The sequence below is a fragment of the Acanthaster planci genome, linkage group LG17 (assembly GCF_054643075.1).
Source record: "Acanthaster planci isolate LZ-2023a linkage group LG17, COTS_SCS, whole genome shotgun sequence".
NCBI classification, from domain to species: Eukaryota; Metazoa; Echinodermata; class Asteroidea; order Valvatida; family Acanthasteridae; genus Acanthaster; species Acanthaster planci.
The window spans coordinates 8,406,291-8,422,241 of NC_141793.1; the positions used below are offsets into that span (position 1 = coordinate 8,406,291).

The 15,951-nt window shown below is 39.3% G+C and overlaps 1 protein-coding gene across 1 annotated transcript; it reads right to left on the bottom strand.

Annotated features, from left to right (window-relative positions):
* Positions 1-1,157: 1,157 nt before the first annotated feature.
* On the bottom strand, positions 1,158-14,880 carry LOC110984229 (uncharacterized). The gene is made up of 9 exons (XM_022244190.2): positions 14,743-14,880; positions 14,157-14,344; positions 13,216-13,287; positions 11,545-11,616; positions 10,451-10,513; positions 8,091-8,266; positions 3,455-7,408; positions 2,630-2,815; positions 1,158-2,276 (listed from the first exon to the last, which is right to left on the bottom strand). Exons 2-9 carry the CDS (start codon positions 14,327-14,329, stop codon positions 2,266-2,268), a joined length of 4,707 nt encoding a protein of 1,568 aa, XP_022099882.2. The 5' UTR covers positions 14,330-14,344; positions 14,743-14,880; the 3' UTR covers positions 1,158-2,265.
* Positions 14,881-15,951: the final 1,071 nt, after the last annotated feature.

Here is a 15,951-nt window from a genome sequence, read left to right on the forward strand (position 1 = left end):
TGAATCTACCTCTGAAATTCCAAAGTAACTCTTGACAATTTTTTTTGTTTGGGCCACTGTCATGCATGTTGGCCTATGCTTTGAGCAATTGCCGGTGCTTCCCTGTTCTGGAGAAGTGGAAATTTGGCAAGAACAGCATGTCAGATTTTCATTGACCTGTTTTTTGAACAGCAAGGTATCAGCTAAAACTGTTGTAAGCTCAGCACGTTGCAGCAGTACTGGAGAATATAATACTGGCTTCAAGTTAGGGTTGCATTGAACATTGGGATGTACATAGAGATTGAGTTTGGTGGAGTTCAGACTGATGGATTGAAGGGATGGGACAAGGGGTCTGTCACACCCTGAGCAGTACACAGCCATATGAAATATCCATGGTTCTTCAACATTATTTCGGTGTTGTGATTCACTTTGACAGGTTGTTTTATCTTTGTTCCATGCCAAACTCCCATTACCCCCTACATACATGTAAGCAGTGAGTTGTCACTTAAAGAGCACCTCTAAGGAAAACATGTTTTCTCGGATTTACCGGTCCAAATAAACGTGGAAGCATCCAAATCGAATGCAGTGTCATTTTTCACAACATTGTTGGGCATACACAATGGTTTATAATAACCAGTATGAACATTGGACGAGGGTTCCACTCATTTTTTCAGTTTTCTGACACAATCTACATTTAGAATTTTCATCTTGTTATGAACACTAGAAAAAAGGCCTTTTTAACTGTTAAGGTTGAGCTCTGAAGACAAATGGCACTGCATTCGATTTGGATGCTTCCATATTTATTCGAACAGATAAAATCAGAGAAAACATATTTTCCTTAGAGGTGCTTTAAATAGTGTGAAAGCATGCCACCTGTTGTTCCGGTACCCCAAACCAACTATGAACCACCACCACTTCTTTGCTTGAGGGCACACTGCAGGACAAGGCTTGTAGTTGAACGTGAAACAGGTTAGAGGTTCCCACACAATAACCTAACAATTTTTTATGTTAACTTGCGGAATGTTTCAAGCTTTAAATAATAATTCTATTCAGAGCAGTGAAATTACTTTGGAAAAACAATGAAAAACTTGCAAGTAAATTTAAGTTAAATTTTGACGTAAACAGGGACACAAGATGTCAAAAGGTTATTCACCATCAAGAACCAATGGATTGACCAGTTATTTGTTGAAACAAAACATTTTAATTCTGATCTAAATTTGTTCAGTTTGTTAGAAATCTCAGAAGCTTTTCTAGCTAAAGATTATTTTGAGAACTGTAGTTTTTCATTTTTATAGTACACTTAATTTGAATCTTTAACAAGCAACAGTTTAAATGACATATATATTTGCCACATTTGGTGTATTGGTTAAAATTGGATTTGCAAACAAACAGTGCAACTTGACCCAGTAACTGGAAATCTGTACTCCTTTTTTATGATTTTTGACTTCAGTGACAACCAATAAAAAGTCAAATATCATAAAAGGAGTACAGTGCCCTAGTTACTGGGTCTACAATTAAGTAGAGTAGAAGTATCGTAAAGAAATAACAATTTGAAAAGATACTGGCATGCTTTATCAACCTTGTACTGCTCTGCGTTTGCTTCAAGGACATGTCCATTTACCAATATTGGGTTGGGCTCAGTTTTGTTCATCAGAAGAAAAATCTTTGCTTAGTCTTGAGTGCAAGTCAATACCAGTTGAGACTACCTTAGGTAGTGCTTGTATTTCTTATTTTGTTGTTATCCATGAAAAAGCTAGCCATTTAGCACTGTTATTGTATAAAATTTAACAACTGGCTAAATCTTGGGGGTTGGATAATTTTATAACTATGCAGTCATAGAATCGCCTCTCAGTATTGTTTGCTTAGCAAAATAAACAGATTAATTATCCGTCTGATAATAAATTAATGGAATTGGTATCAACCCACACACACCAAATCAAATGTTTCCGCCAGAAACATTTTAAAATTAATTTTTCTCCAACAGGTTAGCATATCCTCAAGTGGCATGGTTGTAATGTGGATGAAATATTTCATACAAGTTGAGCTCAAAAAGACCTTCCCCCCAAAACAAAGACAAATTTAAAACACTTCTACATACACTGAGAGATGTTTATGAAGGTTTTGAGAAAGAAGTTTTCGTGATGTCTTTTCTATTTACTAGACTGTTCTGTCTGTTTTGATCCACTTAATGTTGTTTGCAGTAAAGCAGTTCCTGCTCCTTGACTACCATCCAGTTCAGGCATCATCCCCATTGTCCATTTTACCATTTGCTCACCGTGTGATGTCTTACAGAAACTCTGTTAAAGCAGACAAACAACTCTCTTGGTAACAAAAAATTGCAATTGTAAATTAGTAATATGTAAGTTTTGATTGTTGTAGTTTTTTGGCCTCACCCCAAAGAAAGACCACAAAAGGTTGCATACAAATTCTGAAAATGTTTTTGTCCCCCATTTTCGCCCCCTCACAAAGTTGCTTTTCATAGAAGTATGTATTATTTAAGTCAAGTCCTTTTTATTACCACAAATCATCCACACAATGACAGCCCTTGAACCATGTTTCCCATTCTTTGTTTTTTTTTACTTTAAAGATATAGGTTGCATTGTTTCATAAGCATCTGAGCTGATCAGCTTAAAACTTGAAATTTTCCTACCAGTTTCGTCTTTTTCATTCATGGCGCTCAGGACTTCTTTTTTGACATCAGGGTCACCAATGTGGGCAAGGAGAGTTGAGTGATGACGTAAGTGTCTAAGGAGAAGACCCAGATCGTATGGATCATTGATGTCAACTGGAAGATCGATCTTGGTCGCTTCCAAGAGGTCACGCAGTTCCTTCATCACTATAAATGTCAATTGAATATTAATCAAGAAAAACATTACTGTTTAACTTGTTTGCTTTTGGGCAGTAGAACCTAACTTAGTTCTGGTGTGAAATGTAAAGTTCTTACTTCTCAATATCGATTCTGCATTTGAATAAAAAAAACTGCCTAAATATTGGCAATTTCACTTCTTTTATTTTCTGGTGTATTTTCTATGTTTTGTTTACAGTGTACCTTGCTACATGTGTAATTGTTGAATTACTGAGTAGGTGCAGAAGTATTATACTAGAAATAAAGAAATACAAGTTATGCATTAAGTATCCTCGTCCACTGTTATTAGGCTTATGTATGGATGTTCAGAAGAGGATTTCTCAACATGAAATCTGGAGACAATTAGTTTGTTACTGTCACAAACTCAGCTTGGTTGCATCTTGAAGAGTAGCTCATTAGCTTTCTATACTACCTAATTTGTAATTTTGCCATTACAGGTGACTGATCAGCAATGCTTGCAAATCAATCATAAAATGGCTTTATCAAAGGAAGTTTTTATGATTGGTTAATTTTACCTCTTCGTAATACAACTCTAGCAAAAGAAGGTGTTTTAAAGTTTGGTAAGGGTTTAAGTGCTCAGTTAATTATTGACACAAGTATGCAACTTACATTTTTCATCTATTTCTGCTACTTCTGTCTTAGGTTCAAACAGCTCCTCTTCTGACTCTATGTTTACTTCCATACGTTCTGTCTCTGGTTCAAGTGGTTCAGTTTCTGCTTCAACAAGTTCTGTCTCTGGTTCAAGTGGTTCAGTTTCTGCTTCAACAAGTTCTGTCTCAGGCTCAAGTGGTTCAGTTTCTGCTTCAACAAGTTCTGTTTCAGGCTCAAGTGGTTCAGCTTCCTCAGCAAGTTCTGTTTCAGGCTCAAGTGGTTCAGCTTCCTCAACAAGTTCTGTTTCAGGTTCAAACAGTTCAGTTTCTGCTTCTAAAAGTTCTGTTTCAGGCTCAAGTAGTTCAGTTTCTGCCTCTACAAGTTCTGTTTCTGGCTCAAGTAATTCAGTTTCTGCTTCAAAAATTTCTGTATCTGGCTCAAACGGTTCGGTTTCTGCCTCTACAAGGTCCGTCTCAGGCCAAAGTGGTTCAGTTTCTGCTTCTTCAAGTTTCATTTCTGGCTCAAGTGGTTCTGTTTCAAACGGTATCTCTGTTTGATCTAATTCTCTCATGGCCTCTGCTAATTTTGTTTCTTGTATTTCCATCGGTTCTACCTTGGCACCTATTACTCCTATCTCTGCTGCACCTGGTTTCTCTTGTTTTACTGGTTCTTCCTCATTTACTACAATAGCTCGTTGTTTCTGTCCCCCTTTCTTTCTTCCTTTCCTCATCTTTCTCCTATTCCCCTTCTTTTTTCCTTTTCTTCTTTTTGAGGGCTTCTTTCCCCCTGGTGTAACTGGCTCTTGTTCAACTAGTTCTATCTCTGTTTCTTCAGGCTTTGTTTCCATTTCCACTGGTTCTTCCATTGGTCCTTCTTCTCCTGTTTCTGCATTAACTGCGGTCTCTTCTGTTTCTGGTTCCCCCTCTTCTATTACAACAGCCGGTGGCTTCCTTCCTCCTTTCTTTCCTTTTCCCCTCTTTCTCCCTTTCCTCTTCTTTTTTCCTTTTCCTCTTTTTGCAGGCTTCTCTCCCCCCGGTATAACTGGCTCTTGTTCAACTAGTTCTAACTCAGTTTCTTCAGGCTTTGTTTCCATTTCCACTGGTTCTTCCATTGGTCCTTCTTCTCCTGTTTCTGCATTAACTGCTGTCTCTTCTATTTCTTTTTCCCCCTCTTCTATTACAACAGCGGGTGGCTTCCTTCCTCCTTTCTTTCCTTTTCCCCTCTTTCTCCCTTTCCTGTTCTTTTTTCCTTTTCCTCTTTTTGCAGGCTTCTCTCCCCCCGGTATAAGTGGTTCTTGTTCAACTAGTTCTGTCTCTGTTTCTTCAGGCTTCATTTCTGTTTCCACTGGTTCTTCCATTGGTCCCACTTCTCCCTTTTCTGCATTAACTGCTGTCTCTTCTGTTTCTGGTTCCTCCTCTTCTATTACAACAGCTGGTGGCTTCCTTCCTCCTTTCTTTCCTTTTCCCCTCTTTCTCCCTTGCCCCTTCTTTTTTCCTTTTCCTCTTTTTGCGGGCTTCTTTCCCCCTTGTATAACTGGTTCTTGTTCAACTAGTTCTAACTCAGTTTCTTCAGGCTTTGTTTCCATTTCCACTGGTTCTTCCATTGGTCCTTCTTCTCCCTTTTCTGCATTAACTGCTGTCTCTTCTGTTTCTTTTTCCCCCTCTTCTATTACAACAGCTGGTGGCTTCCTTCCTTCTTTCTTTCCTTTTCCCCTCTTTCTCCCTTGCCCCTTCTTTTTTCCTTTTCCTCTTTTTGCGGGCTTCTTTCCCCCTTGTATAACTGGTTCTTGTTCAACTAGTTCTAACTCAGTTTCTTCAGGCTTTGTTTCCATTTCCACTGGTTCTGCCATTGGTCCTTCTTCTCCTGTTTCTGCATTAACTGCTGTCTCTTCTGTTTCTTTTTCCCCCTCTTCTATTACAACAGCGGGTGGCTTCCTTCCTCCTTTCTTTCCTTTTCCCCTCTTTCTCCCTTGCCCCTTCTTTTTTCCTTTTCTTCCTTTTGTGGGCTTCTCTCCCCCTTGTTCTTGTTCAACTAGTTCTGTCTCCATTTCTTCAGGCTTCGTTTCCATTGGTTCTTCCATTGGTCCTACTTCTCCCTTTTCTGCATTAACTGCTGTCTCTTCTGTTTCTGGTTCCCCCTCTTCTATTACAACAGCCGGTGGCTTCCTTCCTCCTTTCTTTCCTTTTCCCCTCTTTCTCCCTTGCCCCTTCTTTTTTCCTTTTCTTCCTTTTGCGGGCTTCTTTCCCCCTGGTTCTTGTTCAACTAGTTCTATCTCCAATTCTTCAGGCTTTGTTTCCATTTCCACTGGTTCTTCCATTGGTCCTTCTACTCCTGTTTCTGCATTAACTGCTGTCTCTTCTATTTCTTTTTCCCCCTCTTGTATTACAACAGCTGGTGGCTTCCTTCCTCCTTTCTTTCCTTTTCCCCTCTTCCCCCCTTGCCTCTTCTTTTTTCCTTTTCTTCCTTTTTTGGGCTTCTCTCCCCCTGGTTCTTGTTCAACTAGTTCTATCTCTGTTTCTTCAGGCTTTGTTTCCATTTCCACTGGTTCTGCCATTGGTCCTTCTTCTCCTGTTTCTGCATTAACTGCTGTCTCTTCTGTTTCTTTTTCCCCCTCTTCTATTACAACAGCGGTTGGCTTCCTTCCTCCTTTCTTTCCTTTTCCCCTCTTTCTCCCTTGCCCCTTCTTTTTTCCTTTTCTTCTTTTTGCGGGCTTCTTTCCCCCTGGTATAACTGGCTCTTGTTCAACAACTTCTATCTCAGTTTCTTCAGGCTTTGTTTCCATTTCCACTGGTTCTTCCATTGGTTCTATTGTTTCTGGATTAACTAGTTTCTCTTCCGTTCCTGCTTCTTCCTCTTCCATCACAATAAATGGTCGTTTCCCTTTCCCTTTCTGTCTTCGTATTCCCTTCTTTCTCCCTTTCCTCTTTTTTTTCCCTTTTCCTCCTCTTCCTGGCTTCTTTTCCCTAGGTTTAACTGGTTCTTGTTCAACTGGTTGTATTTCAAGTTCTTCAGGCATTGTTTCCTTTGCATCTGGTTCTGCCTCAGCCTCTTCTAGTACCGCTTCTGGATTAACTGGTTTCTCTTCTGTTCCAGCTTCTTCCTTTTCTGTTGCAATAACTGGTGGTGTCCCTTTCTTTTTTCCAATTCCTTTTGTTTTTCCTTTCCATTTCTTTGGTGTCTTAGTTTTTCCTTTCCGTGAGTTTTCTGACCCAGGTATTTTAGTCGGCATTTCTGCTTGATCCAGTTCTTTCATGGCCTTTTTATTTTTTTTTTTAATTTTGTTCCCTGTTCCAATCTTCTCTACTGGTTCTCTCTTGTCGCCTGCTACTCCTGTCTCTTCTGTCGCTGGTTCCTCTTCCCTTTCTCGTTCTTTGTCTTCCATCGCTATAACCGGCTGCTTTCCTTTTCCCCTACTTCTTCTTTTTACTCTTCTTCCTTTTACCCGCTTCCTTCCTCTCCCTCGTTTTCTTCCTTTACTCCTCTTCCTTCCTTTTCCCTTCCTTTTTCCTCTCCATTCCCTCCTTCTCTTTATTTTTCGTTGCCCTTTTCCTCCTCTTCTTGGCTTCCCTCTCCCAGGTTTAACTGGTTTTATCTCAATTTCTTTGGGTTGCGATTCCCTCTCATTTCGTTCTACCTTGAGTCTTACATCTCTTGTTCCTGGATTAACTGATTTCTCTTTTGTCAAAATATTCGTTGGTTTTTCTCCCCCTTTCTTTCTTCCTTTTGTCCTCTTTCTTCCTTTCCGTCTCTGTCCTCCTTTCCACGTTTTTCCTCTGTTCCGCCTCTTTCCTTTTCCTTTCTTTCTCCTGCCTCTTTTGGGCTTTTTCTCACCAGCACGTCGTACTCTAATGTGGGAACTGGGGCCAGGAATCTCCGAAACTTTTTCTTCAGCTGATAAAAGTTGGCTTTCTTTTGGCTGGAGAAGTGCTGGTTTTGATTGAAATGGTTTGAGTTGATATGATGAACGAGAAGCTGTGGAAATAAGTGATAAATGTCCTTTTTTCTACGTCTCTAGCATGATTTTACATAAGATTTTAACATAATGTATTCTGCTAATGTATAAGATGAATTGAATCACAGAAGGCTCGCAGGAGAATACAGACTGTCACTAATCGTCCTGTTGCCACCTGAAAGAGAATCACACTATTCTAGGCACCATGGAGACAATGAATGCAAACTATTATGAAGGAAACCTTTCATTCAACAATGTCATTTCACCTAAACCTGTTGTTGTGTACAGGAAAATTACTAATTACTAAACAGTAAATATTTTAGACGGTTTATTGCATGTCGTTTTGAGGTAATGCCCAAACGTTTATCCATCTTTTCATCTTTTAATCGGTCCATTTTTTAATGAAAAAGATTTGTAATGTAGTGTTTGCTGTTTGCTGAAAAGTGTTTGTTGTTTTGCAGTGAAATAGCTGTTGACTTTGATGTAGCCATGCAACGGCACTGAGCCAAAAAAGAAGTTGTTTGTTGTTTTCTTCCCGACTCCCAACACTTCCCAGGGAAGAAGTGGGTCAGGTCATCATTAAATCAAGGGATAAGCCTTCTTTGTTTATGGTCCAGACGCCTTAAAATGCAAGGGCATACTCTCATGTGTGCAGTAAGACGTGCACTGATGGGAAACATCATTGCAAAGGTAGAAACTTACAGCATAGCAAAAGTAGTTCTAGGGGAGAATGGAGATCGAGATCCAGCCCTTCTTGTCTGCAAGATTGACTCATCAGAAGTTTAATGACGTGATACAGATCCACACCATTACCATAAGCTGCCTCCGCCAAACTCAACAGGTCGCATGAGCATTCTAGTGCCTTCTCGTTCATCACTCTGTTGTGGACAAATTATTAGCAATGATTCAAACACTGTTGACAAAAAATTAAAGATAAAATCACATATTGCCGGAAAAAATATGCATGACTATAATGGGGTCAAAGTTATTTTTTCGTAATACGAGTGCAGGTATAAGCGGCAGTTTTGGCCGCAATACGCTAGTACTCGATAACGGATTGTGAATAATGCGCCTTCTAAATGTCTTCATAATGGTTTATTGTCAGTCGCGCGACGGTTGTAAACTTATACGCACCACGTGCAAATTTCAACTGAGAAGTATGGCGATCAAGCGGACCAATAATGCAGTAACGCACCAGCATGCGACTACCGATATCACATGGGATGTCACCATTTATTTGAAAATATTAATATTTACAACGGTCTCGTCCACATAAAACTGCTTCTTTCTAAATCCAAGACGTTAGTTCAAGCAGGGTGCGAAAGAAAAAAAAGAAAAAGAGAGTTGTGAATTTGCAACGAATGCTAGAGATCACTGACTTCTTAGGTCAAAACTACGTAAGAGGATACAGTGCAGTGATAGAAGAATAGCAGACGAACAGAAAAATAGCAACACTATATATATATTTAAGATGTGAAACTAAAGAAAAGTGTAGCAGTCCTAGTTAGAGCCTGTATTCCCTCTTTAATTGAGGTTATATTTTGTTCATTTCATGTGGGCTTAATGCGGGCAATCAACAATAGTGCGCCTTTAAGAGTTTGCAACGCGTTGACCAATCAACGTCGGACTCAAATCTATGGGCCGCGTGCGCGTTCCTTCACTAGCCTATGGTTGTCTAGAATGGACCGTCATGAAATATGCAAATTGGACAGGCGCATGCGTGCTACTACCAGTAAGTGCAGACGTCAACACTGTCGGGAGCGTAGGCGAGCTGCTAGTAACTATAACCTGGAGCGTTGACGGTCAATATAAACGATATTAAAGCCTTTGCCTGATACTTGAGCACACCTTTCTCGAAAGTAAGTGAAGTTTTCAGTGTCCTGAGGTTGGAAAGTAACAGTTCCTGGTCTTAAAGTTTGGCATCTCATGTCAAACTATACTAGCATAGAAGCGGCGATAGTGACGCGCACATGGATTGTATTGTTACGTCAAAGATTTAAGCAACTTTGCACTAATGCGCATGCGCATGCCTTATTTGCATATTTCATGGCAAGGTCTGTTCAAAAATGACGTTGACTGGCTATTCAGGGTTGAATATACATAAACGCAAAATGAATCGCACGCGTATTTCAAAAGCAGGCCCCTGTATTATCCTGCACATTATTCATGCCATTCCCCCACTCAGGGCCTTTTGTTCAAGTTTCTCTTGTGTGTTACATTGCATTAAAAAAGAGAAGTCAATACACACTCAGTTCGCATTAGATTTTAATTAATTACACAGCAAAGAATAAATGCCCCATTTAGTACCGAATTAACAGGATTTCTATTAGAGGTAAAAATAAACCTTTCTAAGGCATAATATCTTTTAAATTGAGTACATTCCTGGAATGTACATCATAAACTGTGAAAAGAATAGCACATCAATGTTCAGGGTATTTTTTAGCCAAACGCGTAAATCTGCGTCACGCGTAAACACACTGGCTAAAGGCCTAATTTAATTATCCCAAATAAGTGAGGTATTTAAATTATAAAATACCAGGGTTAGATCGCGCAAGGCATGGTGGGATCCAACATGGCGTACAGGTCGTACCCATGGGTTACTGCTAAATAATTGAACGCGAAATAGCTTTACCTATATTCACATATTGAGAAAAGGCAGCAGCGATTGTATTGAAAAGTGGTGATAGTGTAGTTTTTAATGCCCATAAACGAAGTGGAATGATGGAAACGCAAATGGCAAAGTTAACAAACTGTGTGCGTGAAAACGAATTTCCATGTCAACAAAAACCCCATCTGAAACAATAAGCCGAACCGTAGCATCCGTGCTGATATGAATATGTGTTTACGAAGATGAGAAGAGGTTTACTGAAACGAGAATTTTACTGAAAATAAAACGAACTTAAACTCGTTAAAAGATTTAAAATTTTGCTCACAACTTAATGGGAAGAGCCGTTAAACATACATGTATACTCAAGCAGGAAATAGCATATATATCTCATACAGTTCTAATCAACCAAACAATAAATAAACCAAAACGAATGAACCTGCAAATAAATACTTACAAGGTCTCAAGGCTTGCCAGTCCAATGACTCCTTTCTGAAGATCATGAAGTTCCTCGACGGTCCTATGATATTAAAAGCAAACTTCAAAGTACATTAAAGCCCACACTTTCAAAATGACGTATTGACTTGGTGTGATGCCTTAGTCCATACAGTCGGAAGGTAGTGTTAAAAAATGATTTTCAGAGGCCAAGGAATGGAACATTCTTTCGAGGACTTGCTGCTGCTTATTGGTATTTACGATGAATACAATATGTACGAGTGCATGTATATGGACCCCCGCCATATTTTCTCAGTGCTTCCACTTCTCAAAATTGAATTTCCTTAAATACAGGCATCTCACAATAGTGCGCCACCAACAGTTTGCAACGAGTTGGCCAATCACAATACACGAGATCTGTCGACCCAATGCGCGTTTGGAAAGGGTCGACAGATTTCACACACTGTTGATCAACGCGTTGCAAACTCTTGGTGGCGAAAACGAATTTGCATGCCTCAACTATTGTGAATCGCCCGTATCCTTACAGGCATTTCATTGAATTTCGTTAAGTTTCCTTTGAAAACTTGCAGCAGTTTTAATTCAATATACTAATCATTGTGCATTTCTGTTCGGCGCAATTTTCATCCATTTGTTGGTGTTTTTAGAAAGTGACAAAACCCGGAAATGTAGTAATTTTGTAGTACATTTAATTCAAAGAAAAAGTTAGCATAGTTTCAAAGCAAAATCTTGTTTTTTTCATATTAATCGTAAACAAACATTTGAGAACAAGCTCAGTCTCTGTCTTCCTTTGTTTTTAAGACTTGACAAAGTCATCTTGTTTGTAAAATACATGCATTCAGGATGGGAGAGTACAACCACGTGAGATTTTCAAACACTTATATTGATCAATCTAGTCTTTTTCTTTAGAACTGATAGCTTTGCCCGCTAATGAGCGAAATTGGACCTTAACACAGAAAGAGCAAATTCATGTCGTGCTGATGGGGTAGCCGGTAAGAGCAGCTTTTGTTGTAGCTTCATACTGTACATGAAGTGTATACATGGACCTTACAAGGGCATTCAAGGGAATTAATGAAAGAGAAATTTCTGTTTGCTCACATCATTCTTTGCTCGTAATCCGGTTGAGCAGTACTGTCATTCTCGCTTGTAAATCCTTCCGGGCGATTCAGCCTGAATGGAACAAAGAAAAAAAAAGTTCCGTTAAATATCAATGGATAATGGACTGACATTTTATCCACCATATTAGACCAATTATTGAACGGATCCTTTAGACGATATACATGTAAAATTTTTTAAAATGATTTTCGAATTATTTTAATTCCTTAGTGCAGAAGAAGCCTGAGACGGCGACGAAGCTGAAATTTGGAAATCCCCCTCAAGTTGAGGCTTGCCACATGCATAATACGAAAATTATTAACTGTAATTTTAATGATGCATTTTACCCCGAATCAAAATTATTTGTTTCATACTAACAGAAAGGTATCTACCCTGCCAATTTTCTTTTATCTAGTGCGTGCAGGATGAATGCAATTTCAATTCTTATTTTGCACACCAAGAACTTTTCTGAAGTAAAAAAGTGAAAAACATTGGAAAAATAGAAGGAAAAATGACCACGAAGTTTGATACTCATGACCATTTCCGGTGGGCTTCACACACTTTTTACGGTCGTGGTAATTTATGAGCATGCATACATTATGGAATTCCATATCTGCCGTCGTGCGTCGCCCGTCGTGCGTCGCCCGTGTTTTTTGGTCACGATTGCGCAGTGGTATTTTTAACTTTGACCCTTGATAGTTTCGCATGTACATGTCCTTGTTCGATCGATCCACCATGCCTGACTCTCAATTAGCAATAGAACTAGCAGATGTACATGTATTCGTTTTTTCAGTTGCGCCAAACTCCAATTGAAAGAAGAAATAATATCCTGACATCGGTTAAGTAACGTGTATATGAAATAATACCATTTTGGTTACATAAATAAATTAACAAAATAGACTTTTGTTAGGGTAGATTGTTTTTCTCGATAACTTAGTTACTCTAGACGTAACGTTACTCACTTAAACCAAGTGGTAATTGCCCCCTAACAATGCATTTAATAAACAGTTTGTTATCCACAGCACGTCCAGTATTTCTGGATTTCAAGGTGAAATTGAGAGGACAAAATGGAATATCTGTATCGGTTGGCAGATTTCTTCCTGGAATTTGATGAAAACAAGTCGGAACATTTTTACAGTATGCACATCAGAATAACACTGTGGATAAGTTGGCCGGAACATTTTTGCTGAAAATGTTTTTCCCAAAAAACTCTTGGTTGAATTCTCAGAGAGGCGATATTTTCTTGTCAAGGGGCAGGGGTAGTCTAGCATTATTGGCATTAATTATGTGACTAGTATATGCTTTGCAGGTGGGATTTGTACTTGCGTTATTCGGAAAAGATCTTTAGAAGTGAATGGAATCATCACATTGTCATTTGTTAAACCCCGGCTTTTGCAGGTCCTACGCAACCCATTTGATGGGCGACGGACGACGCACGACGGGAAATGGCATGTTTGGAACTGGTAAATGGCAGAATTGGGACACAACAAAAAGCAAAATGCGACGGACGACGGGCGACAGCAGATATGGAATTCCATAGTACATGAAGTGGAATGGTCCCTTGTCCTATATACCAGTGCACTGATAGAACTGACTTGCGTCACCAGGTAGCAACTAAAGTTTAACTTAAACTCACATTTTGTTGCGTCATTCGCCCAATTAATGTCAACTTACATGAGATGCTTCAGTTGTGGCACGCTTTGGACCAGTGCCCTGAGCACAATCGGATCAACTGTATGTAGTTCGCTATGACAAGAGAAAAGATCTTTGAATTTCGAGGTATAAACCTGAAAACAGTAAGAATTGATATTCCATTTGAATCATACAAATTCTTAACAATTGCTAAATGATTACTTGAAGTTGTTTCATTTTTTAATGTGGGTGCACAATCTACAAATTGAGAAAGTATAACCTCTTCTAAGAACAAAACTATGAACCACTTTCTGAAGCAGGCCTGTAACTCGAAAGCGCTGTTCCTTCAAATATCAAAAACTAAATTGTTCTCTCTTGCGAGCTTTCCATTTGTTTTCCAAGTCTGGGTTCCAATTAGCCCTAGTTTTACACAGTGTTGCAAATGATTGACAACCACAACATTAGAGAGAATGGACTCGCCGAAAGGAACTTCAGGGATATAATGAGTATTTCCGTTCTTGAAATCAAAAGTCTCGATACCATGCGTGTAAAAAAAAATCACAGATTCTTTATTAATACATCGATGGCAAATAATATTAAGTCCTTCAAAGATGCACAGAATGGACCATTTATCAATTTAATTTAATTTATTCAGTTGCTTCCAAGAAAAACATTTTCCATGCCGGATTATCCTGCTGTAAGGAGGATTTGGCGTTTGATGTTGAGAACTTTAGTCTTGCACATGAAAGTTCCGTTACGTTCAGAACATGGGCCCATAGGACGTTGCAAAAATGCTTTCTCCACTAGGCCCTAATCTCACAACGCTAATTACTAATTAGGCTGGCCTAGATATCGCCTCAAGGCGTCTTTGTCCAATCATGCCAATTGTCCAGTCAATACTTAAAAATAATGTCACCCAAGCATTTGAGAAATTTTCATTAAAAACTTGACGTAGGGCCTAGGCCTAGGGTTAGGCTACTTACAGTTTTGTTGTGTGATTAGGAAGAGGTTGAGTGCCATTATACGGTTTCCGACAGGCTGCTTGTCCCACACCACATCTGCATCCTGGGGGGCACGCGGTGTCTTCAGCTTGGCACGACAGACTCAGTATCACAAATACTGTTAGTGTCAACACCAGTTGCGCTTGCCAATCCATTGTGGCAACCGTTGACTGTAAAATTGAAAAGATATTTTTGCAGTAGGAGGCTATAGCCTTAATAGGCCCTAGGCCTATAAGCTTTTAGAAATGGAGTAGGAGCCAAACTGCCGAAACCGTAATTAATACTGGTTATGTCTGATTCTTCAGTGACAATCCTAAAAATAAGTGAATTTAGGCCTGGGCCTGCGAAGTAAAACAGAGAGGATAGCACAGTGGTATAAACTGTTACCGGTATAAGATCTTCGTGTCCTTAGTTATAGGCCTTAGGCCTACCTAACCTAGGCCTAAATAAATTCTAAGCCTAGGCCTACATGGCAATTTGTTTCATCATTCTCAATTAAACTTAAACACATATTTATGTCCATGCCAAAAAGGCATTTGCAAGTATGGAATAAACTGTATATGCTTACCTTGTTGTTAAGACAAATATTATTTCCCTGGGATTTTTCTTCTGGAGCAAGAGTTAGTTGGTACAGATTCAACCGCTTGCAAAAGTCAACTGTGATCGTTCGCGAAATGTGCGTACAAATGCCATTTTAAAAGAGTTCTGCGTTCCAGAAAAACTGTACGCGTTTCCAACAAAACAACGCTGCGGCTCTTATCGCGTGCACAGCCTGGACGCGCAAACACGACGCGCAAGACTTATACGCGCATTCGATATTCAGTGACTGGAGTTGATTAACATTGGTTCTGGTCTGCACCGTACGGAAGCGTATAAGGGCCACTTCCAAAAAATTGTTAGAGTTACTATCTCGCCGCGGCGACTTACTATGTCAACAGGGAGAGTTATTATCTCGTCGCGGCGAGTTAAATCATTGAAGGTGTATCTCGCCGCGGCGAGTTATATGATCTTGCCGAGGCGCCAAATTGATATCCCGCCGTAGCGAATGATTTCAATAGTTTCACAAGTCCTATTCAGCGCGCTGTTTTCAAATGTACGTGCAGGCCTATCTATAGGATGAAATGCATTGAGATTTGCTTCTGGGTTGCCAATTGGAATAGACAGGGATGTTACATTTCAAACAAGCTTAATATCCAACATAAGAGAAATCAAAAAGAAATATCTTTCGTTGGTAAATTTCCACATCCGGAAGTGGGATAGTCTACTTTGACTCATTGGCAGACTGCCTGTAGAAAGAATTAAGGTACATTTTCATTTATACTTTAAATAATCCTATTTACATAGCGCCACGGGAGGAGAGGGGCTGAAATGAACGAAAAAACAAAACAAAACAAAAAAACAGCCAAAGAAATGAAAATTAGAAACGAAATAGAACATAATTATTTGCTTTGGGAAAAAATCGAACCTCTTCTCGCTGTTAAATGTTATTGTTTTAACTAGACGGTTTTCCCCCTCTCCCAAAATTCTGGTGACACCCATGCACTTTTTGGCCAATGTGTGTTGCCATTTTGGACCAAAGCTTGATATTCATAATCATTCCAACACTAAAATCTGCTGTGATTTAGGAGACTTCGGCAGGCAAAAAGGAAAGTTACATTTCATTTCATTTATTAGCCAGATAAAAGGACAAAGAAAAATACGCAAGTTACATACAAGAGGCACGCCTAAAATCATCTAAATACATTACATGAGAGATATAAATAATTGCATAGTTTAT

Excerpts from the sequence above, each read along its gene's own strand:
- LOC110984229 (XM_022244190.2), bottom strand. The coding sequence starts at position 14,329 with ATGGATTGGCAAGCGCAACTGGTGTTGACACTAACAGTATTTGTGATA. Across the intron at positions 13,288-14,156 it reads CCTAATCACACAACAAAACT|CGAACTACATACAGTTGATC; the intron begins GTAAGTAGCCTA and ends CTCTTGTCATAG. Across the intron at positions 8,267-10,450 it reads CTGGCAAGCCTTGAGACCTT|AGTGATGAACGAGAAGGCAC; the intron begins GTAAGTATTTAT and ends TGTCCACAACAG.